The sequence below is a fragment of the Eulemur rufifrons genome, chromosome 4 (genome assembly GCF_041146395.1).
Source record: "Eulemur rufifrons isolate Redbay chromosome 4, OSU_ERuf_1, whole genome shotgun sequence".
NCBI classification, from domain to species: Eukaryota; Metazoa; Chordata; class Mammalia; order Primates; family Lemuridae; genus Eulemur; species Eulemur rufifrons.
Window position 1 is genome coordinate 21,078,613 of NC_090986.1, and position 24,656 is coordinate 21,103,268.

At 33.7% G+C, this 24,656-nt stretch overlaps 1 protein-coding gene across 11 annotated transcripts in view; it reads left to right on the forward strand.

Moving 5' to 3' along the window:
- The window catches only part of PCCA (propionyl-CoA carboxylase subunit alpha), a 360,250-nt gene that overhangs the window by 217,010 nt on the left and 118,584 nt on the right, over positions 1-24,656 (forward strand). For all 11 annotated transcript variants that reach the window (XM_069467608.1, XM_069467610.1, XM_069467606.1 and 8 more), the window contains one exon: positions 15,236-15,338. In XM_069467608.1, coding sequence (XP_069323709.1) covers positions 15,236-15,338 — 103 coding nt within the window. The remainder of the gene's footprint in view (positions 1-15,235; positions 15,339-24,656) is intronic.

Consider the following 24,656-nt stretch of genomic DNA (forward strand, 5'->3'; position numbering starts at 1 on the left):
ATGAAAATGCATATGTTTAGATCTTGATTCTTTGACTTTAATAGACCTAAATTCCCCTTTATAGAGCTACCTCGTCATCTTTTCAGCCTTATCCCAAATAATACTTTCAGTGAAAGTTGTTCTGTGAATAAATCCTATGAAATTTGGAAAATAATAGTAAGTATAAAGAAATGGGTAAGAAAAGAAAGAGATGAGTAAACCATGTTGTTTGAAAGCATTGTTGTTTTAAAAGGTATTATTAGCATCATAGCTGTTTAAGTGTCCATATATTCCATTATACAATCACTAAAGCTTTCACATTAATCCATAGGATAAACTCTGAATTAAGCTGCCCTTGTTTTTTTTTCTTTTAAGCTATCTTTTTTTTTAAAGGATTTTTGTTTTACCCTAAGTGTATATATTTTTATTAATTCTCTTATCCTTGATTTGATTCTCTTTGGAAATTCTGGTTTCTCATCGTGTATTAGACTAATTTGATGTCATGAGTGCTCATGTATAAACTAATGGCCTTAAATATAAATAACATTGGTCTAGATGACCAGTGTTCTGACCATCCACTTCACAAAGGCCACCTTCTTTCAGTAAATTCCTCAGTATATATTTTAATGATGATAAGCATTTACCTTCAGAGTTAGTTATGAGATCATTCCAAAAATAACAAATAGTATTCCATGTGATAACATGGAGTTTCTGCCCTTTAGGAACCTTAAAATTGAATGGGGACAAATAGATAGTTAACAATTCTGAAGAGTGCCAAAGAGGAAAGTTCAGGTTGTTGTCTTGGGGAGGGAAAGGAATCTAGTTTCCAGGTTTGACACATTATTTTATCTAAAATATCCAATTTTCACCAAAAAGTTACAAGACAGGCAAAGAAACATGAATGTGTGGCTTGTACACAGGATAAAAAGAAGTCAACAGAAACCATTCAGGAGGGAGTCTAAATGATGGACTTACTACACAGTGACATTAAATAACCTATTGTAAATATGTTCAAGAACTAAAAGAAATATGAAAAATTAAAGGACAGTATGTCAACCATGTATCACTAAAGAGAAAATATCAATATAGAGATAGAAATGATAAAATAGCAAATAAAAATTTTGGAGATGAAAAGTACAATGCCTCAAAAAGTACATTAGATGCACTCAACAGTAGATTTGAGCTGGCAGAAAAAACAATCTTAGAAGGTATATCAACTAAGATTATACAGTGTGAGGAGCAGAAATAAAAAAAACAAAAACAAACAAACAAAAAAAACAACAGCCTCAGAGACCTAGGGGAAACAATCAAAGGTATCAACATGCATGTGCTGGGAGTCCTAGAAGAAAAGGAGAAAAAAGTATTTAAAGAAATCGTGGTGAGAAATTCTCCAAACTTGATGAAAAACATTAATCTGCCCATTCAAGAAGCTTGGTAAACTCCAAGTAGGATAAATTCAAATAGATCCACACCTACACATGTCGTAGTCAAACTGTCAGAAAACCAAAAAGAATCTTAAAAACAGCAAGATAAAAATGATTCATCATGGAAAAGGAATCCTCAGTAAGATTAGGAGCTCACTTGTCATCAGATATCATGAAGGCCAGAAGAAAAAGGGATTGCATATGTAAAGTACTAGAAAAAAAATTCTGACCAAAAATTTATATCTAGCAAAACTGTCCTTTGAAAGTGAAGGTGACATTAAAATGTTCCCAGGTAAACATTATCTGAAAGAATTTGTTGCTGGCAGACCTGCCTTATGAGAAATATGAAAGGAAGTTCTTCAGGCTGGAATGAAAAGACAATAAATAGTAACTTAAATACACATGAAGATATCAAGAGCACTGGGAGAGAGGACCATATTGGTAAATATAAAAGACAGTATAAGTTTATTTTTTTTTACTTCATTAAGACCCCCTTTTCTCTTTTTTCCTGAAATAAACTACATAATGCAATTATTAATATTATAAATCTAACTTTATGGGCACACAGTGTACATAGGTGTAATTTATATGACAATAAGAGGACAAAGGGTGTAGCAAACAAAGTTACATTGGTGCAAAATTTCTATACACTATTGCAATTAAGATAGTACCAACCCAAACTATAATGTTTAAAGGTAAGGTGCTAATTGTAATCTCCAGGGTAATCACTAATAAAATAATTTAAAAAAAACAGTAAAAGAAAAATCAAGGGCATTAAAATGGGACACTAGAGTATGTCTATTTAAAACAAAAAAGGCAGTAATGGAAGAACAGAGGAAGAATTAAGACAAAATTGTTATTAGAGACAAAGATATTTTATAATGATAAAAGGGTTAATCCATTAGAAAGCTGTAACAACTATGAATATGTGTGTACCTCATAACACAGTTCCCAAATATGTGAAGCAAAAATGAGACAATTAAAGGGAGAAATAGACAATAACACAAAAATAATCGGGGACTTTAATACCTCACTATCAACAATGGATAGAACAATTGGAAGATCAACAGGAAGTAGAAGTCTTGGACAAGACTACAAACCAAATAGACATGTCTAGAATAATCCATCCAACAACAGCAGAATGTATCAAGTACACGTGTAACAGTCTCCAGGATATATGTATTTACTATACTATTATATATCATATGCTAGGCTATAAAACAAGCCTCAATAAATTTAATAGAATTTAAATTATACAAAATATGTTCTCTGACCACAATTGAGAGAAATTAGAAATCAAGAACAAAGGAAATTGGGGAAATTCATGAATGTATGTAATCAAACAATGTACTCCTAAGTAAATAATAGATTAAAAAAGAAATTATGGGGGCTAGAAAATATTTTGTGATGAATGTAAACAGCACAACATCTAAAAACCTGGGATGTTCATAAAGCAATACTTAGAGAGAAACTGAGAGCTATAAACACACATATTTAAAAAAGAAAAAATATCTCAAAATCAATCACCTTATCTTCTACTTGAAGAAACTAGAAAAAGTAGAGCAAACTAAACCCAATACAAGCAAAGGAAATAAAATATTAAAGATTAGAGTGGAAATAAATGAAATAGAGAACAGAAAAACAATAGAGGAAATCAATAAAAGCAGAATTTGGTTTTGGAAAGATTAACAGAAATGGTAAACCTTTTAGATACCTGATCAAGAGAAAACGAAGACTCAAATTGCAAAAATCAGGAATAAAAGAGGGAGGATACCTACTGACCTTACAGAAAAAAAGAATACTGTGAACAAGTGTATGCCAACAAATTAGATAATGTGGATAAAATGGAAAATTCCTAGAATGATGCAAGCTACTGCTACTGAAGAGGAAGTAGAAAATCTGAATAGTCTTACCATAAGTAAAGAGATTGAATATGTCATTACAAAACTTCCAATAAGGAAGAGCTCAGCACCAGATGGCTTAGCTTGTGAATTCACTGAAACATTTAAAGGAAAATTACTTTATACTAATCCTTCACAGGCTGTTCTAAAATATAAAAGGAATGAAATAATCTCAACTTACTCTATAAGGCCAGTATTACCACAATACCAAAACCAGATAAAGACGTCATAAGAATAAAACTAAAGACCAATATCCTTCATAAATACTGACACACAAATTCTCAACAGAATACGAGCAAATTGAATCCAAGAATATATACAATGGTTACACACAATAATCAAATGGGATTTTCCCTATGGATACAAGGTTGGTTTAACATCCATTGTGATACACTGTATTAGTAGAATAAAAGACAAAAACTACAGGATTATCTCAACTTCAGAAAAATGCTTGACAAAATCCAACAGCCCTTCATGATAAAAAAAACACTCAGGCAATTAGGAATCGAAGGCAATTTCCTCAGATTGATGAAGACCATCTATAATAAGCCCACAGCTAAAAATAAAAGGGATCTAGATTGAGAAGAAGTAAACCTATCTCTGTTTGCAGTTGACGTAATCTTGTACATAGAAAATCTTAAGGAATTCACCAAAAAATCTATAGAACTAATGAGTTCTGTGAGGGTACAGGATATAAGAATGATACGCAAATATCAATTTTTATTTTTATATAGTAGCAATGTATAAACCATAAATCAAATTAACAAAACCATTAAATTTACAATAGCACCAAAAGGTATACAATACTTAAATATAAGTTTTTTAAAAGAAGTGCAAAACTTGAAAGCTAAGAACTATGAAACTTTGTTAAAGATGACCTAAACAAATGAAAAATATCTTATGTTCATGGATCAGAAGACCTAATATTGTTAAGATGACAATACTCACCAAACTGATCTACAGATTCAGCACAATCCTTATCAAAATCTCAGCTGTATATATATATATATTTTTTTTTTTTGCAAAAATGACATCTGATTCCAAAATTCATATGAAAATGCAAGGGACCAGAATAGCAAAAACAGTCCTGAAATAGAGGGATAAAGTTGCGAGACACATACTTCCTGATTTCAAAATGTATTACAGAGCCACAGTAATCAAGACAAAGGGGCACTGGCATTAGGATAGGCATGTTAATCAGTGGAATAGAATTGAGAATCCAGAAATAAATTGTTACACTTATGGTCAATTGATTTCAACAAGGGTGTGAAGACAGTTCAGTGAATAAGATTAATCTTTTCAATAAATGCTGCTTGGGCAACCGGATATGCATGTGCAAAAGAATGAAGTTGATCTTCCTCACACCATACACAAAAATAAACTCTAAAAATCATGGACTTAAATGTAAGAGCTAAAACTACAAAATTCTTAGAGAAAAATGGGAGTTAATTGTTACCTTTGCTTTGGCAATGATTTCTTATGTAAGACGCCAAAGGCACAAGCAAAAAAAGAAAACAAATAGATAAATTGGACTTCATCAAAATTTAAAACTTGTGCTTTAAAGGAAAAAAGTGAAAAGATATCTCTCAAAATGGGAGAAAATATTTGCAAATCATATATTTGATAGGGTCTTTTGTTTAGAATATATAAGGAACTCTTACAACTCAATAATAAAAAGACGACCCAATTAAAAATTGGCAAAGGACATGAATAGAAATTTTCCCAAAGAAGATATACAAATGGCCAGTAAGCCCATGAAAAGATGCTAAGCATAATTAGTTATTAGAAAAATGCAAATCACAACCACAATGAGATACCACTTTATGCCCACTAGAATGTCTATAACCTAAATGACAATAAGAAAATGTTGAGGAAGATGTGGAGAAATTGGAACTTTTATAAGTTCCTAGTGGGAATTTATGAATATAATGGTACAAACTTTGAAATAGTTTGGCAGTTTCTCAAAATGTTAGACATGACCACGACCCAGCTGTTTCACTGCTAAGTATATACCTACGGGAAATGCCTTACACAAATGTTTATAGTGGCATTTTTGATAATAGCCAAACTGTGGAAACAGTCCTAATGTCTATTAAATGATGGATGGACATATAATATTTAATGTGGTATATTCATAGAATGAAATATTTTTTAGCAATAAAACTAAATGAGGTATTGATATCTTCTACAATATGAATGAATTTTGCAAAAAATACTAAATGAAGTAATGTAGTCATAGTAGGCCATAAACTTTATGATTCCATATGAAATGCTTAGAATAAGCAGAGCTATAGAAATAGAAAGTACATTAATAGTTGCTTAGTACTGAGGAGGTTGCGGGGGAATGTGGAGTGACTGCTCATGCATCTAATGTTTCTTTTAGGGGACAATGAAAATGTCTTAAAATTGCTTGTGGTGATGGGTGTACAACTCTGTGAATATACGAAAAGCCATCGAATTGTATACTTCAGATGGGTTAAATTTGTGGTGTATAAATTTTATCTCAATAAAACTTTAAAATTTTTCTAGTTTGCTATGTATTTTATATTTAAGAGTTTGTTTTTCTAATGGTATAATAGAAATTCAAATAGTAGGAATTAAATGAAACATTTTTTTCCTAGATTGATGGAGTTTAAGAATTTTTTTTTTTTCTTTAAAGTGACAAGGTCTCGCTCGGTTGCCCAGGCATGAAGGCAGTGGCATGATCATAGCTCACTGCACTCCAGCCCAGGCGACAGAGTGAGACCCTGTCTCTTAAGAAAAAAAATGAGACAACAGATAGGGAATATTAGCACAGAAATGGAAACTATAACACATTACTAAGTGGAAATTCCAGATCTAAAATGTATTATACCTGCAATTGCTAATTTGCTGGAGAGGCTGAAAAGCATATTGGTAATGGCAGAAGTAAGAATAAGTAACCTTGAATATAGAAGAATAGAGACTATAAAATTTGAAAAAAACAAAACAACAACAACAAAAAAAACCCAAAAATATATTTTAAAAAATTGAAGAGACACAGGGAAACTTTTGGAGGTAATAGATACACCTATTTCCTTGATTGTGGTTATGGTTATCGTGGGTGTATGCATATGTCCAAACTCATAAAATTGTATGCATGAAACCCATGTGCTGGGTTTTTTTTTTTTTTTTGGTTGATTATACCTCAGTAAAACTGTTTAAAATAATTGAAGAGACCTTCAGTGACTCACTGAAGGCACTGTAAGTTATCAGGAAGTGTAACTAGCATGTATTGGGAGCCGCAAAAGGAAAGGGTAAAAGGGCCAAGAAATATTGGAAAAAATAATGTTGTCATCTTAAGATTTTGAAGAAGACAAAGTTGTCTGTTTTTTATCACTTTTATTCAATATTATCCTAAAGATTATAGCCAATACAATAGGAAAGAAAAAGAAGTAAAAGGCTAGAAATCAAAAAGAAAGAAGTAAAGTTGTCATTTCTGTTTACATGATCATTTGCATAGAAAACCTTAAGGAGTCTGCAAAACAATTGCTATAACTAATAAATTTAGCAAACTTGCAGTATAAAAAGTCAGTTAAATATAAATTGTATTTCAATAAATTAGCACTGAGAAAATGAAAATTAAAGTTCCATTTAATAATAGCATGAAAATATTAAGGCAAATACTGTAACAAAATAAATTCAACATTGTCACTAGTTAAAGAGTACAAAGAAATGAAAAAAGTAATAAAGCGTAAGGATTAAAAAGGAATCTTTCCAGGACAAGTTAATTGGTTACAAGAAAAAAAAAAAAACAAACAACTCTAAAGAATCTCATACAACTAAAAGAACTAAAGCAAAAATAGACTTAAAGAAATTCAAGACTGCCACAGTTTATTGAGAGAAATTCAGACTCTAAATAAAAACTATGTCCTGTTCATGGGCTGGAGGAGAAAACATTAAGATGTCACGTCTCCCTAAATTAATGTATAGATTCAATGCAGGCCCAATCATCATCCTTGTATTTGGGAGGTGGCGGGGGAGGGGAAGAAAATGGCGCATTGTTTTTAAAATTTCTGTGGCGATTCAAAGGGACCTAGAATAGCCAATCCAGTTGGTCTGTGGGCTGTGGGTTACTGTTAAGCTGATTAACATTGTCTCCCCCCACAACCATACTTGATAGCTAAAATAAAAAGCAAATAGGATAGCAAATATAGTCTTATAGATGAATGAAGTTGTAGGACTTGGTCTACAAATTCCTAAAATGGCGTCTACCCCATCTCCTACTACCACATGAGAATATTAGAGATGAATCATAGGTCTACATGTAAAAACTTCTAAAACAAAACATATGAGTATGTCTTCTGACCCTTGGATTAGTCAAAAAACTTATTAGTAAGGACACTAAAGCACTAAGAATAAAAGGAAAAAATAATGAATTGCATTTTATTAATGTTAAAAATTTCCATTAAAACAGCAAAAAGGTACCCTTACATACCTATTAGAATGTCTAAAATCCAGAACACTGACAATGCCAAATTCTACCAAGGATGTGGAGCAGCAGGAACTCTCATGCGTTGTTAGTGGGAATGTAAAATGGTACAACCATTTTAGAAGACAGTTTGGCAGTTTCTTATAAAACTAAACATAATCTTACTATATCATCAAGCAGTTGCGTTCCTTGATATTTATCAAAATGAGTTAAAAACATATGTGATGTTTACAGCAGCTTTATTCATAATTGCCAAAACTGAGAGGCAACCAAGATGTCCTTGAATGGATGAAACATTCCTTGTTCAAATGTTCCTTGATGGAACATTATTTGGCAATAAAAAGAAATGGGTTATCGTGGCACAAAAAGGCAAGGTGGAGTCTTAAATACATATTGCTAAGGGAAAGAAGCTAATCTAAAGAAGCTGCATTCTGTATGATTCTAGCCATATGACATTCTAAAAAAGGCAGAACTACAGATAAGGTAAAGATCAGTGATTGCCAGGCATTCATGGGAAGGAAGAATAAATAGGTGGAACTCAGGGGATGTTTAGGGCAGTGAAACTACCCTGTATGATACTTGTGGTGCATATATGTATGTTTTTCAAAACCTATGGAATGTGTAATACAAAGAGTGAACCTTAAAGTAATGTATGGACTTTAATAATGTATCCATGTTCGCTCATCAATTGTAACAAATGTACCATACTAATGCAAAATGTTAATAATAGTAGAAATTGTGTGGGGGACAGGGTCGTTACGGGTATATGTGGAAACTCTGTACTTCCTGCTCGGGTTTTCTACAAACCTAAAACTGCTCCAAAAAATAAGGTCTATTAATTTTTAAAAAATCTTCTGCTAAAGGGAAGACATTGTTTTTTGTTTGTTTGTTTTGTTTATTTCAGAATATTATGGGGGTACAGACATTTTGGTTACATAAATTGCTTTTGTACTGTTTGAGTTAAAGTGTGCCCATCCCCCAGATAGTGTGCATTTAGGTGTGAATTTACCCATCCCTTCCTACCCCCTCCCACCTGCTTGATTTCCGAAGGAAAGACATTGTTAAGAAAAATAATAAGCCGCAGAGGAGAATACTTGCACTACATAAATCGGACACAGGCCTTGTGTCCAAAATAAAGAACTTTCACAAATCAATAAAAAATAAGGCCAATGACCTAATGAAAATGGGCCAGTAAGCACCATAAGGTCCTCGACATTTAGTCATAGGGGAAATGTATGTTAATCTATAATAAGATGTGGTTTCACAGCCGCTAGTCTGGCTAGAATTGGAAAGAATGACAACGTGAGGGCAAGGCTGTGGAGAAACTCCATTGCTGTGGCAGCACAGAAATGTTATATTTTGGAAAACACTTTGGTAGTTTATATAAAATGAAACATACATTTACCCTAGTATTTTCACTCCTAGATTTTTTTCTCCCACAAAAAAGAAAAGCATACATCCTCAAAAAAACCTGTACAAAAATATGTTGATAGCAGCTTTGTAATAGCCCCAAACTGGAAACAACCCAAATGTCCATCAACAGAAGGATGAATTAATTTGAGTATATTTGTACAATAAAATAATTACTCGGCAATAAAAATAAGAACTATCAATGACGTTAACCTCAAAAACATAATATTGAGCAAAAAAGCCACAAATGATAGTATGTATTTTTGGAGTCTGTTTCTGTGAAACTTTAGAACAGGCAGGCGTAACCTATGGTTGACTGTTACGGAGCTCGCAGAGCAGATTTACTGAAAAGGTGAACGACGGAACTTAAGATCTTCGAATTTCACTGTATGTAGATTTATATTGACAAAATTTCTAAAAAGTAACAGTTGCTGAAACAATAGATGGGGGTTTCAGATATTTCTTCACCAAATTATGATAACGATGATAACTAAGTCTAATTTATCATTTATGTGCCAAGCACTAGTCTAAGCATCTTACACCTATTTTCTCATTTAAGCAGCATACGGGTTAGGTATTCTTACTATCTTTGTTTTGCTGATGAGAAAACTGAGGCACGAGGAAGCTACATTATGGAAGTCACATAGGTTTTGTAGATTTGCACTTGGCCACACAGACACACAGGGGCCTGCCAGGGTGACAGCTGTACTATGTTGCCTTCCCGACTAATTGTGCCTGAAGTCTAAATTGTGAACCTTAAGCCCTTATTGGTGGAAGAAGGAAAGGGAGTATGCATAATATTAAAATATATAAGATTACAAGTAACGTTGTGTATTCAAGTCTAGATTCAGATGTCATTTGTGTAGTTATTTATAATGTTAATAACACCAAACTCGGGGATGTTCCCTATTTCTCATCATGATTGTGTGATACAGACTCTGTTACACAGTCTCATGTGTTTGAATGTATACATTTTGTATTGTATATAGGCAGAATTCTAATCCTCCTCTATGCCAATTCCTAGCTTTGAAGAGGTTCTCTGAAAATGCTGCTTTTATCTTTCTTCTGCAGTGATGAACTGTAATGTTGGAGTGTTGTAAGTTCTCACATAATAAGGCTGAGATTTTTGTTTGGTTTGGCAGTAGACTTCTGTTTAAAATTCTTTTAATCTGTTCATTCCATGCTTTTTATATTCATTTTAATAGCTGATGGCTCTGTGCAGAATTTCATATGAATTTATTGCACTAAAAACTACTAAAACTTGTATTTGTGACTCTTCCTTCATCTCAACTTGCTAAAAGTGAGTTTTTCAGCAAATTGCTGAATTTTTTTTGTCTTCTTTGCAGTTGTTTTTTCTTGCGCCGCCCCCCCCAGGGGAAAATAAGAAACAATTCATATACTAGATCTAAAGTTTCATTAAAATTGCTTCAGCCCTGTCTCAGGCATTTTAAGTGGGCCATCTGTCTAAACATCTCCCTCTCTCTTTTTTTTTTCTGATCATTTCCTCGACTTATTCATGAGCCATGGGAGGGCTCCTTTGTAGTCTCCATGTAGCTGGTTCTGTCTACCCCCACTGAATACATCTATGTGCTTGCATAACATATCTTTTCACCATGCTAGAAATTCTCTGAACTTGGTTCAGATGAATGGCCCACTTTCTGAAGGCCTTTTTCTTCCCGCAAAGATTTGTATGCAGAAACTGACCTCAGCGGCTATGGAATGCAGCATATTATTCCTGATCATTTTACAGACCACCCACTGTGAAAGTTATGATGAAGCATTTCTTAATGATTGATTCTTTGACTATTAGCATTGTTTTAACTCAGTATTTCACTCCTAAAGAGGTGATGGCACAATTGAAAACCAGCTTTTCTGAGTGTCTGATAATATGGTTTTGAAATGCTTATCACTCATGCCAGCTGAAGATGCTGATAGTTTTTATGTTTATACAAAATCTACTTTGAAAAAGAACATGTAAAAGAAATGTATTTAAGTTAGTATTTCTTGTGCCTTTTTGAGTAAAATATTCTAATATGTTAAATGTATTAGTTTTAACATTAGTGGCAAGCAGCTAACAGTTTTTCACCATAAAATACAGAAAAATTTAGTTTTATTGAGCATATCCATTCTGACTGGCTGATGATAATCAAAGTGGACAGGCCTGGGTAAAGACTATTATTTGATTTGCTTTGTGAATGGCTATTTATGTGAATTCCTTTTTACTGGGTTTTTTGTTTTTTGAAGTGGTAGCTTAATTGATATCAGCTTTGCAGGTGACTAATAAGTTGCACAGATTAAATTTTTGATCAGATGGCAGCCTCTTGCACTAGAAATATACTTCATTAAAGGAAACTCTTTTCTGTGTATCATTACGATGGTGAGTTGAATGAAGCTCCAAGACCTTTTCCCTCTCTTTTCAGAGAGTTGTTCATTAAAATCTTCTTTGAGACTATTTTTAATGGATATGTGTAATTCTTTTCTAAAATTTAAAATATAACTTTAGGGAATTGTTACCATTTTAAACATCTTTGTGCTTACTGAATTGAAATCAGTGTTTACACCAAATATTAATGTACTTTCAATGATTTTGCAGAAATAGAGCATAAGGACCTTCAGGTTTATATTATTTTTTTATTTATGGTTTATTGTAGTTTATTTCTACTGCAAAGCATATTTTTATTTGCTAATTGACTTGCATATATGCCCAACTCATCCATTTTATTTAAAATCCAAACAAAACTACTCTCAAACTTATGTAAAGCCAGAAAGAATCTTAGCAAATTTTGTTTATAGAAGAACGAACTGAAAGAGATTCCACACTTGAGTTTTTTTGGTATCTAGAGATTGTGCTTTCCACAGTGAGGCCTCTTTCCTGTATCCTGTTAACATAGCACCTTAAAAGAAATTGTTAGAAAAGTGCCACTTCAGGAATTAAGTGCACAGAAGAAGCAACAGCTTCCCATCACCTGTCCAATTCTGCTCTGATCGACTTTTACAGGTGTGGAAACTTTTTCAGATGGATTGAATGAGTTCTCAGGTACATTACTAGTAAGAGAAGGGGCTAAGATTTAAACCTCAATGTTTAACTCCAAAGGCTGTGCTCTTTCCAGAAGGTCCCTCCTGGGGCAAGTTATAACATATATGAAACAGATGTGGATCAAAATGAAACAATGGAAAAATAAATAGTAGTTAGGTTCTGGAGAGTGGCAGTTATATCTTGCCACCATCTGTAAGATCACTTTCTGTGAGAAAATGCATTCTGGGTTGGAACAGGATGTCAAGATTGACAACTTCCCAACTCCTCTGGAAGCAGAGGCTCTTCCAACATGACTGAAAGGAGCCTCAACATTTACTTGAAAGAGTTGCCTCTGGTGGGCCACTGCATTTTGAAAAATACTACAGCATATAGAATGGGTTAAGTGGAAGGGAGGTCACTGAATTTATACTATAATTAAGGAAGAAATTACAAGGGAAGCAATATTCTCCTTGAAGAATGTGTTAGTTTAAGAATCAGAGGAGATAGAATCAGAAGTTTCCTTAAAGGAGGAGGTTGCAGTTCTGGAGGGAAATAAGAATATAGACGTAGAGCTGGGACCATCATGATGATAAAAGTTAACATTTACATGCCTTATTTAATTTAATCCTCAGTACATCCCTATCAATGCAGATACTATTATTATCTTAATTTGTTGCATGAGGAAACTGAGACTTCCACAATTTGCTCAAGAGTTTGTACCAACCTCTGGGTCACCAGGGCCTGAGTTCATAGCCGCTGTGCCTTGCTCTCTGCCTCCTGTTAGCTTGTCTTAAGAGTTTGGCCCAATCAGGCAGATAAGTCAGAGAATAAACAGAAACAAAATTGGATGCAAAGAGTGGGGCCTTCCTTTTAAGGGCTGCAAACACTAGTTAGGTTAATTAAGATTTAACTTGGTGTAAAGTAGCAGAGGAGGCTCACGCCAGGCTGCACGGTAGGCTGGGTGCTAGGCTCCTTCTGTGATCACAATACCCCTGCGAGTTTGGGGCATCGACTCCATGTGCAGATAAGCAAAGGGAAGTGTAGTGAGTGAGGGATGCTCTTCACCCACACCAGGGAGTGTCTGGGGCTCCTGCTCCTACTCTGTCATCTATCAGCTCCTGCTCTCTCCCCTGGCTGGGTGGTTCAGCTATGCTGCTGTGCTCCACAGAGGACAGCGGCTCCTCACATTCTTTTCTCTTTGGCCCTCACCTCTTTCTCCCCAACCTGTGCTATGAGCTGGGGATACAAAAATAAGGAATGATCTTGGTCTTGTAGGAGCTCATAGGCCAAAAAGGAGACAAACACATGAATGCCCTGTGGAATAGGGGTTCTACAAGAGAGGAAGAGTCGGCACGGAAGCACTCTTCCCTGCCTCCTTTCTGCTCATACCTCTTCCTCCTTGTCCCCTTGTCTTCCTCTCCCTCCTGGTCTTGTTCCCTTCACTGCACCGCCCCCCCCGCCCCCCCCCCCCCCGCCACCTTTAAACTCTCCTGTGTGAAGCTCTGTCCTCTGAAACTCTCTTCACATTGCCAAAAGAGAATCTTCTAGGCCTTTGTGCACAGTGTGCTTTTCTATTGATGCATTTTTTACTTTGCTTTATTTTTGCTTATATAGTATTCAAAACATGTCCTCATTTTCAGAAAACAGATCAAGAAGATGTGAGCCGAATACAAATATTCACCCAGATTTTCAATCATCATCCATTAGACATTGTAATTAGAAGTGATTTGATTAGAATAATAGTTTTTATGACCATGCCTATTTTTTTTTTCAGTGAATACAGAGAGAATTCTTTTGAAATTTGGTGGCTTTAAATGAAAACATAACTTGTAACATTTTTTCAGAATTGTGACTTAAGCCAGAGCCCGTATACTACAAAATACTAATGGTTAGTGGTCACTAAATATTACTTCACAAGTATAAACTATGTAAGCATGCCATACTAGGTTAATTCTGAAATCATTAAATTTTGTTACTTTAAAAAATTGTAAGAAACATACTTGTATTCTAAAAATTTTTTTCTGTAGCCGCTTGACCTAGTTTTTCTGAACCATGTAATACTGATCGCTTGCAAGAAAACACCTGTATAAGACTAGCATCATTCAGAGATATGGAATCCCTTTTTTGAATTTAGGTAATGGGAAAACCATGGTTAGAAAAGACATAGTAAGTTCCCAAGATGAGAATCATGTCTTATTTCTCTTTGGTGCCCCAAAACTTAGCACCAAGCACTTAGTATTTGTTAGACTCATAAGTCGTTTAGGGGTGTGTGTGTGTGTGTGTGTGTGTGTGTGTGTGGCTGTGCTTTGTTTTTAACAAACTTATGATATTGTTGTCCTATTATATGAGAATATATTAAGTGGGTCTATGAGTAATTTTTAAATCAGTTTTTAAAAGTTTGTAAATTTTTAGTAATAGCAAATAAAACAAGTATAGCTTTTTACCAAAAAAAGTTATATCCTATAAAACTACTAAGATAGTTTTTTTTCTAATTGACATTATGAAGAACATTCTATAATATTTTACAAATATAATAATGCATGGAGGTCCATTCTTTAATATATTTTTAGTCTTTTAAACTGTGAGGAACAAAATAAAACCAAAATAATTCTCTAGGCCAAATCATACTGACTCAGTAATCCATTTTATGTCTCTGAAGTTTAAGGCATGGCATAGTTTACTTTATTGTCATTTTTTAAAGAAAACATTTTGAATAGTAACCAAATATTGAAAAAAAAAATTAATATTGCTTAAGGAAGTTTAATTTGTGAAGGATTGTCACAATTAAGCAACTCAAATTCATAGAATAGATGATAGTACACAATTAGGCCAGAATGACTGCTGTTGTCTTTGGTGTATATGTTTTTAAAAACCTCTCTGGTTTAAATCTGAAAGCTTTTTTCCAAGGATGGAACCTTTTAAAATAAGATGTTCTGAAATACATTTTTGTAGTTTTACCCTGCATACTTTAATATCAAAAGAAAATTAGTTTTTTTGAGAAAGTAGTATACAATTATTAAAATGATTAACTCTTTTTCTTTTCTTTCTACTTCAGAGTGCCCATTATTAAACCAGACATGGCTAACTGGGAGCTCTCAATAAAATTGCACGATGAAGTTCATACTGCCGTAGCATCAAACAGTGGGTCAACGTTCTCTGTGAGTTTTATGTCTTTATTTTCTTGGTAATCTTGAAATTATCTATGAATATTTAAAACTATTTTTAACCTGTTCAGTGACTCTTATCTTTTGAATTTATAGCATCGCCACATATTTGTTTCTTTAGAAACCTGAATGTAAATGAGAATTTTTGTCCTCTTATGCTATTAGACAATACATTTCTAGATTTAGTCACATTCTAAATTCACTTCCTGATACCTGATTCCTTTTTCTTTTATGTTATTGAGAAGTAATACTTTTGCCTTTGTTACAGAGAAGAGCATCTTTAATTATAATTCCAAACATACGATAACTGTGGTAGATAACCATTCTTTAAAACAAGTAATCTGAAGCTTCATATAACATAATCTTCAGATTTCGTGTTTTGAGACATTCTTGAGGCTAAGTTTACCTTATGGTGACATTCTTTTTGTTCTGAAGAACTTAAACCCGTTGGACAGTATCCATGACAGAGCTTCCTTAGTTTGAAGTCTGGTCCACAGTGAACAATGTTACAATAAGATTTCAGTATTTATACTGTAGTATGAATGATATGTTTAAAATCTGTGATTTGAGATTCCCAGAAAAATACCATTAAAAGTTGCTATTTTAACTTGCGTGCTTTTTTATTTTTAGCCTGAACCCAAGGAAGCTGCTTTATAGTTAGTATAATGAATACTATGTTTACATTTATTTTACATTTCTCTCCTCATGGCTAAGTTGCATTGAAATGTCATTTTATTGTGGGGAAACAAATGAATTTTTATCAGAAGATTGAAACAGAGTATGAAAATCAAAATAATTTCAGTATTTTTATTTAAAAACTGGTGAGGGCTAAGGAGTAGGATATGGTAATTTCTTGATTTCAGTGAGAAAATACTCATAAGAACTCATAAGAATTAATTTGTTCGGTAAATACCTATTGCATGCCTGCTATGCGCCAGATAAGTGCTGAGCTGTTGCCCTGGAGAAGCTGACATTCTTGTGTGGTAGTCAGACTCACAAATAAATTATATTAATTCATGAATTAAGGGTAGTCTCCTTGGTTTTCTTTACATTTTGTGACTCACGTATATGCCAAAATTGCTAAAACTTGTCTTAAATGAAAGCTAAGATGGTGTTAAACCATTGTCTTATGATATATTTTGTGGTAATCTTTTGTGATTTTCTACAATCCTATCTAATTATCATTTAAAAAATAGCTTTGTAAGTAAACACTTAACTATACATCAGGTTGAGTAGCAAATTATATGAATTGAGTAGTAAAGAGTATTGCTATTATAATATAGCACTTTCCTGAGGGAAGGTTAACTTTACAGAAATGTAGACTTTAGCATAATTTTCAGTTCTGTATTGAGTCACCACTAAAGCCTTACTGTAAACTGATATTCTGATACAATGTTTTTCTAAGCAATGCCTTGCCTTAAGAAGAAAACTTCTTAAGGCATATTACTTAAGGCCCATATTACTTCTTAGAATTGTTACTTCTTTATGCTTGTTTTAGATTCTATATTGGAAAACTAGAGACCCCTGACCTGACTGCATATGTGGTGTCTTTTAAATTTTTTTTCTGTAAAATTATCTCTAGCTTCAGTTTTCAGCTTATGAGGAAAACAGGGCTGCTTAAAAACACATCAAAATTAGTACATTAAAAACTTCCCTGCAAAATATCCACCTTAATATATAATACAAAACACTACCTCCCATATTTATTGACTTAGCTATTATCAGAAACATCAATAGTCTAATGAAAAGTATATTTTCATGATAGTGTTGCCCTTTTTCCGAGGCATATTTGAATTGACCTACTTTCATTTGACATCAGTATTATGAAAGGAGGCAGGTTGAACAGTGTGGGGTAAGTAAAGGCTCATTGGTATTAATATTTCAATAGTGTGACACTATTATCTGCTTTTAGGGTCATAGAGTGGAGAACTATGATTGATTGTTTGGTTTCTGAGATCACCCATTGCCACCTCCAGAAAAAATTAGCCCAAAGGCAACAGTCTAGGTCTGGGTTAATTACTCCAGAGATAGTACAAGCAAAGATAATGAAGAACTAAATTCAGATTGAAGGTAATTCACTTCAAAGAAAAATGTCAGAGTAGTTCTCATGTGTAAGAAAATTAGCTTACAAATTTGGCCTTCCCAGTGATGAAAAAGTGAGCATCGTATATGCACTTAAAAAAAAAAAAAGTTTTGCCTGATGTTTCATGTTAACTAATAAACTAGCAAGCAGTTATATATGTTGCTAGATATTAATTATATATCTGTTGTTGCAGTGAACCAGTGATAGAAATTTTTGTAAAGACTTTGTAAACTACTACTTAAGAATAACCAGAATCCTTAGACTTTTGAATTTTGGTATACCGATGTAAGCTTTATTTTAGTAAAAAAGGAAAATCTAAGTGAAGAAAAATAACATTTAGTATAGTCAACAAACATAATTTTTTCAGTTTTTAAGGCTATTTTTATTTTATTCTAAAAGAGATTTATTTATTTTTTTTTGCTTCTTATAGAAAGATAAAAACCTTTTTGATTAGCATAAAACATTGCGGCAGTTCAAATTAGAATCAGATGCTTTTCATTCTCCCAATTTCAAGTAAGTTGTATATTGATAAAATTTATATTAAAAGTTAAATGGCAGAGATCCATTCCAGAATGGCAATGCAAGGAGATCTGTGGACCTACTCCCCAGCAAACCAACCATAATTAGTGAGAATTGTACAAATCTCTATCTTCAGATGACAAGCTGTTATATATAGGAAATCCTGAGGAGTCAATTAAGAAACTATTAACTAATAAATGAGTTCAGCAAGGGTGCAGGATACAGTATAAGTATGCAAAAATCAATTGTATTTCTATTCACTTGCAATGAACGATCCCAAAATCAAATTGAAAAAACAATTCCATTAACACAGAATTAAAAGAATAAAATACTTAGAAATAAATTTAACTAAAGAAGTGTAAAATTTATATTGTGAAAACTACAAACCTTTGAAAAAAGAAATTAAGGAAAATAAAAAAAAAAATGGAAAGCTTCTCCTATAGTATTTGTGAATTAAAAGACTTAATATTGGCCGGGCGCGGTGGCTCACGCCTGTAATCCTAGCTCTCTGGGAGGCCGAGGTGGGCGGATCGTTTGAGCTCAGGAGTTCGAGACCAGCCTGAGCAAGAGCGAGACCCCATCTCTACTAAAAATAGAAAGAAATTATATGGACAGCTAAAAATATATACAGAAAAAATTAGCCGGGCATGGTGGTGCATGCCTGTAGTCCCAGCTACTCGGGAGGCTGAGACAGGAGGATCGCTTGAGCCCAGGAGTTTGAGGTTGCTGTGAGCTAGGCTGACGCCATGGCACTCACTCTAGCCCGGGCAACAGAGTGAGACTCTGTCTCAAAAAAAAAAAAATAAATAAAAAAAAATAAAAGACTTAATATTGAGATGGCACTACTTCCTAAATTAGTCTAAGATTCAACTCATTTCTTACCAGAGTTTAAACTGTAGTTTTGTCAGAAATTGACAAGCTGATCCTAAAATTTATATGGAAATTTAAGGGACCTAGAATAACCAAAACAATCTTGAAAGAAAAGAGGACACCTCACATTTCCAGCTTTCAAAACTTACTATAAAACTGTACTCAAAGATTACAGTTATCTTGTAATCAAAAATAGTGTAGTACTTGTAAAAAGGTAGCCATGTATATCAATAGAAAAGAGTTGAGAATCTAGAAACAAACCCAGCAATATATGACAAATTGATTTTTGACAAAGGTGCCAAAACAATTCAACAAGGGAAAGAATAGTCTATTCAAAAAATGGTGTTTGAACACCTGGGTATCCATATGTAAAAGAATGAAGTTGGACCTCTACCTCATATTGTGTTAATATTAAAAAATTAACCTAAAATGCATCAAAAACCTCAATGTAACAGCTGAAATGTCTTTGTGACCTTGCATGTGGGAATGGTTTCTTCGATGTAACACCAAAAACACAAGCAACAAGAGTAAAACTAGATAAATTGGCCTTCATCAAAATGAAAATGTTTGCTTCAAAGGACACTGATAAGAAATTGAAGACAAAACACAGAACAGGAAAAAATATTTGCAAATGATATATCCAGCAAAGCATTTGTGTTTAAAATGCATAAAGAATACTTACAATTTAACATAAAAAGACAACCCACTTTTAAAATGAGTAAAGAATCTGAATAGACGTTTCTTCAAAGAATAATATACAGTAGCCAATAAGCACATGCAGAGATGCTCTGCATCATAAGGCATCAGGGAAATGCAAATCAAAACTACAATAAGATAGTCCTTTACGCCCACTAGGATGGCTATAATAAAAACATTAGGTAAGAACAAGTGTTGACAAAGACATGGAGAAGTTGGAACCCTCATAGGCTGTTGGTTGGAATGTAAAATGGTGCAGTCACTTGGAAAACAGTCTGGCATTTCCTCAAAAGGAAAACATCTTGGTTATCCAGAACCCTGGCTCAATTGTATCATTAGTATTTAATCTTGAATATTTAAATAAGTGTTTATGTATATCCTTTTTACTGTGGTAGATATATTTTACCTTTCAAATAATATAAAATAATTCTTCTAAATAATAGTTGCTGGCCTAGATGTCAGCAAATCAAAGATGAATTAAATGAAAATATGTATGTTTAATATTTCTGCAAAGTAATTTGATAACATTCATTAGAGACCTTTAAAAACATTCATATTCTTTAGTCTACTATTTCTAGTTCTAGAACTATATATCCTAAGGAAGCAATGACAAATTGCTAATATAAACATGATATTTTGTTGGGAGGAAAAGACGAATTAAAGGCAGTTGGTGTTGGAGATATCCATGTAGACAATCTGTATTCGTGGTGGTAAACAGGAAGGCAGAGTTGGAAGTAATTAAAATACAGTAATAAATGCCTTAATAGAGGTGCCTCCGACCAGTTACATCCATGAGAAAGAAAGAAGAAAGCACTCAGCTGCCTAGGGGAAGGAAAAGAGCTGGGGGAAGATGAAAGAGGTTCCATTCTGGAGAGATGACTAATGACAACTTAGAACATGTTTTTTTACTGCATATAAGTGCGACTTGCCTCAAATTATCATACAAATAGATGAGGAAAAACATTAACAATGTGGTAGCTTGGGGGAGAGCAGAGTTTGTTAAAAACTCAGAGACATCTCCCATATTATTATATAACTTTATAATTTCTTTTCTTGAACTCCTGACCTCAAGCGGTCCTCCTGCCTCAGCCTCCCAGAGTGCTAGGATTACAGGCATGAGCCACCGTATCTGGCCATAATTTCTTACTTTTCAAATAATATGCTTGCTTAGTTTTACTATTACTCATTTTCTACAAACAATAGAGTGAATGTTTCTCTGTCTCTCTATTTGCATTACTGCTTTTGATAGTTATTTTAGCCTATTGAAAGGTATTTTGATGATGCAACTGATGACATAGGTCTGCATTTACTGAAATTTTGCCTTGTCCCAGGCACTGAGGTAAGCACTTCACAGACATCATCTCATTTAGTCTTTGTAGTAACACTTACAGGTAGATGTCATTTGTTCTGGTTCACAGATGAGTTTGAGAACTGAGGTTCAGTGAAATGGCAGCACAGTCATGGAACTTTAGCTAGACTGTGGATAAATCATTGTTAAAATAAGGAAACATAGATTTATTTCTAACCAGACTAGTTTTGTCACAAGATAAAAAGAATATTCTTTGTGATGTGCTGAAAGTAACGGCTCAAGTCAGACCATTGATAGGAATCTTTGGAAGCATCACAAGAACATGAATAAATCACAAAATGTACATAATATTTCTCCTCCAAATAGAGATCCTCCTTAGAGTAGCTGTTTAGAAAGCATTTTTAGAATCTTATTACCTGAATATATGTTTCAAATTGGTGTTAACATTCAAAACAATGACTTTTAGTAATGATTTTTACAGTTTTATTCAAGTAGGTAGAAATTTTTCAGAGTAATGTGAAATTTAAATAGGTAAGATTTTGTGTCTAAAAGAGTTTGTGTTTTCATTTTTTTTTTTTTTTTTTTTTTTTTTGAGACAGAGTCTTGCTCTGTTGCCCAGGCTAGAGTGCCGTGGTGTCAGCCTAGCTCACAGCAACCTCAGACTCCTGGGCTCAAGCAATCCTCCTGCCTCAGCCTCCCGAGTAGCTGGACTACAGGCATGCACCACCATGCCCGGCTAATATTTTCTATATATTTTTAGTTGTCCAGCTAATTTCTTTTCTATTTTTAGTAGAGACGGGGGTCTCGCTCTTGTTCAGGCTTATCTTGAACTCCTGACATTGAGCAATCCTCCCACCTCGGCCTCCCAGAGTGCTAGGATTACAGGCGTGAGCAACCACGCCCGGCCTCATTTTGTTTTCTTAATAATGTTCTTGTAGGTTGATGCAAAATTGTCTCATCTGTAGATGCCTGTGGTGGAGGGAGGGAAATGTTTTCTAGTATTCATATCATTGAAATTACCACCCTATATTTTTCTTCTCAAAGAAAGACTATGGTGATGGATATAAGAATAAAAAATAATAATTACGTATGGATGCATAATAAGAAATAATTATATATATATTGTTTGAAGTTTTCTTTCTCTGACATAACCAATCCTTTCCCCTTTGTTCTACTACCATATATTTTGTTCTAAATTTCTTGACTAAGAAAACATTGCAGCACAGTTTCTTTTGATATTTAAAGAGCACTTTGAAGATTTGATTTTAAGTAAAGCTGTTTGTATATTTTTGTGTGACATTTTCATAAAAATGAGGAATTGAATAAACTTACAATATATACCAATAAATAATCTTGCGCACAAAGTAACAGTTTTTTTTATGTTCTTAAATATTAATATAAAGAATCTTGGCTGGGTGCAGTGGCCCACGCCTGTAATCATAGCACTTTGGGAGGCCAAGGCAGGAGGATCACTTGAGGCCAGGAGTTTGAGACCAGCTTGGGCAACATAAACAGACCCTGTCTTTATAAAAAGTGGAAAAAAAAAAAATTAGCCAGATGTGGTGGCACACACCTGTAGTACCAGCTATTTGGGAGGCTGAGGCAGGAAGACTGCTTCAGCCCAGCAGTTTGAGACCCCAGCCTGGACAACATAGCCAGACTGCTTCTCTAAAAAAAATTTAAAAATTTGCTGGACACAGTGGCGTGTGCCTGTAATCCCAGTGCTTTGGGAGGCTGAGGCAGGAGAATCACTTGAGGCCAGGAGTTCAAAACCAGCCTGGGCAACATAGAGACCCCATCTCTTTAAAAAACAAAACAAAACACAAAAATCAGCTGGGGATGGTGACGTACTTTTGTAGTCCCAGCTATGTAGGAGGCTGAGGTGAGAGGATTACTTAAGCCCAGGAGTTTGAGGCTGTAGTGAGCTATGATTTTGCTACTGCACTCTAGCCTGGAAGACAGAGTGAGAATATATAAATTAAAAAAAAAAAAAAAGAAAAAAAGAAAAAAAAAAGAATCTTAAATGTGTCTTCAATAAGAGTTTACACTTGCATTATACATTATAATCTCTGTTCCTTTTATCCCACTTAAAGAGTAGAAAGTAATAATAAACCATACAGTTACTAGATTTTTTATAGGGATGTGATAAGAATCATGGTTGTTCTTTTAAAGAATTAATTTTCAAACACCTTCCTAGAAGAAATAGATTATTATTATATCCATACTTTTGCCTCTATTGTCAGTTTTTAGAGTAGGCTTTTATTCTTGAACATGAAAATGACACCAGCAAACAAGATAAGTTAACTATTACATTTGTACTTACTATAGGCTTTTTGTTAAAAAATTATCTGTGGCTTAAGTGCACGGGAAGGAGGCAGATAGAAAAAGAAAAGAACATTTTTATAGTATTTTATAAAGAATACTACAGTATCATTAGGAGTTTATAATAAAGGACTGTAATCCTATTTATAAAATTTACTTATAATACATGACAAATGATAGAAAATTGAGGTAAGTTTTTTGAAACTATATGATATTTTATATTTAAAGCTTTTTCCATTTTTTTTCTTTTGACAGAAATTAAATGTTATGATCATATAAGTTACTTCTCTTATTAGGTAACTTTTTCACTTAGATTTTTTCCTTCTAGCTGTAAGAGGTATACTAAACAAAGCAGCAAAAAAAAAATTTATTCAAGGAAAATATATTATTTTTTGTTAATGGATTTTTTTAAAAGAAAAACATACTATTGCATAAACATGAAATTCTCTCACTTAGGCAAGAACATTTGTTTTCTTGATAAAATTATTTTTCCATTTGAGAAAAAAATTACTAGGAAAATACGTCAAAGTAATGCTGAAAAAAATGTGAAATTTTACTGCAAAGAATATAAAACTATCATAAGTAAAGCCAACAAACCAGAAGAAAATTTGCAACTCATTTTAGTCCCAAAAGGGGAATGTCTTTCATATATAAAGAACTCTTGTAAAAATCAGTATGAGAATGACCAACAATCCAGGTGGAAAATGTTCAGACAGTTTATAGTAAAGGAAATATACATGGCTCCTGCACATATTTTAAAAAGTGCTGTGCTATACAGAGAAATTCAAGCTAAAATTATGAGATAACATTTTCTATGTACATTTTGGCAAAGATGAAAAATTTGATAATTTTCTGATTTTATAGGATTAATGAAAAATAAGCTCATTATTGGTGGGAATATAAATTGATACAACCTCCATAGAGAGCAATTTGACAAAATGAATTTATACTATAGATTATGTCCACATGTAGGAGATATACAAGAATGTTTATGGGGCTTGGTGCAGTGGCTCACGCTTTGTCATCCTAGCAGTTTGGGAGGCCAAGGTGGATCACTTGAAGCCAGGAGTTTGAGATCAGCCTGAGCAACATCGCAAGTCCCATCTCTATAAAACAAAATTTTTTTTTTTTTTAATTAGCTAGGCAGTGTGGCATGTTCCTGTAGGCCCAGCTACTCAGGAGGGTAAGGCAGGAGGATCGCTTGAGCCCAGGAGTTTGAGGGTACAGTGAGCTCTGATGATGTCACTTGCACTCTAGCCCAGGCAAAAGAGACCCTGTCTCAAAAAAAAAAAAAAAAAAAAAAAAAAAATTCATGGCAGTATTGTTTGTAATAGCAGAAGACTAGAGACAACCAACATTTTTATTGAACTGGGATAGCTAAAGAAAAATGGTACATCCATAACACTGAAATACTGTGCAGCCATTCGAAAGGTTGTGAGCATTTTCTGTGTGCTGCTTTATTAGGTGACAAAAGCAAAGTACATTCTTTGGTGTAAAAAAGAACATTATATGC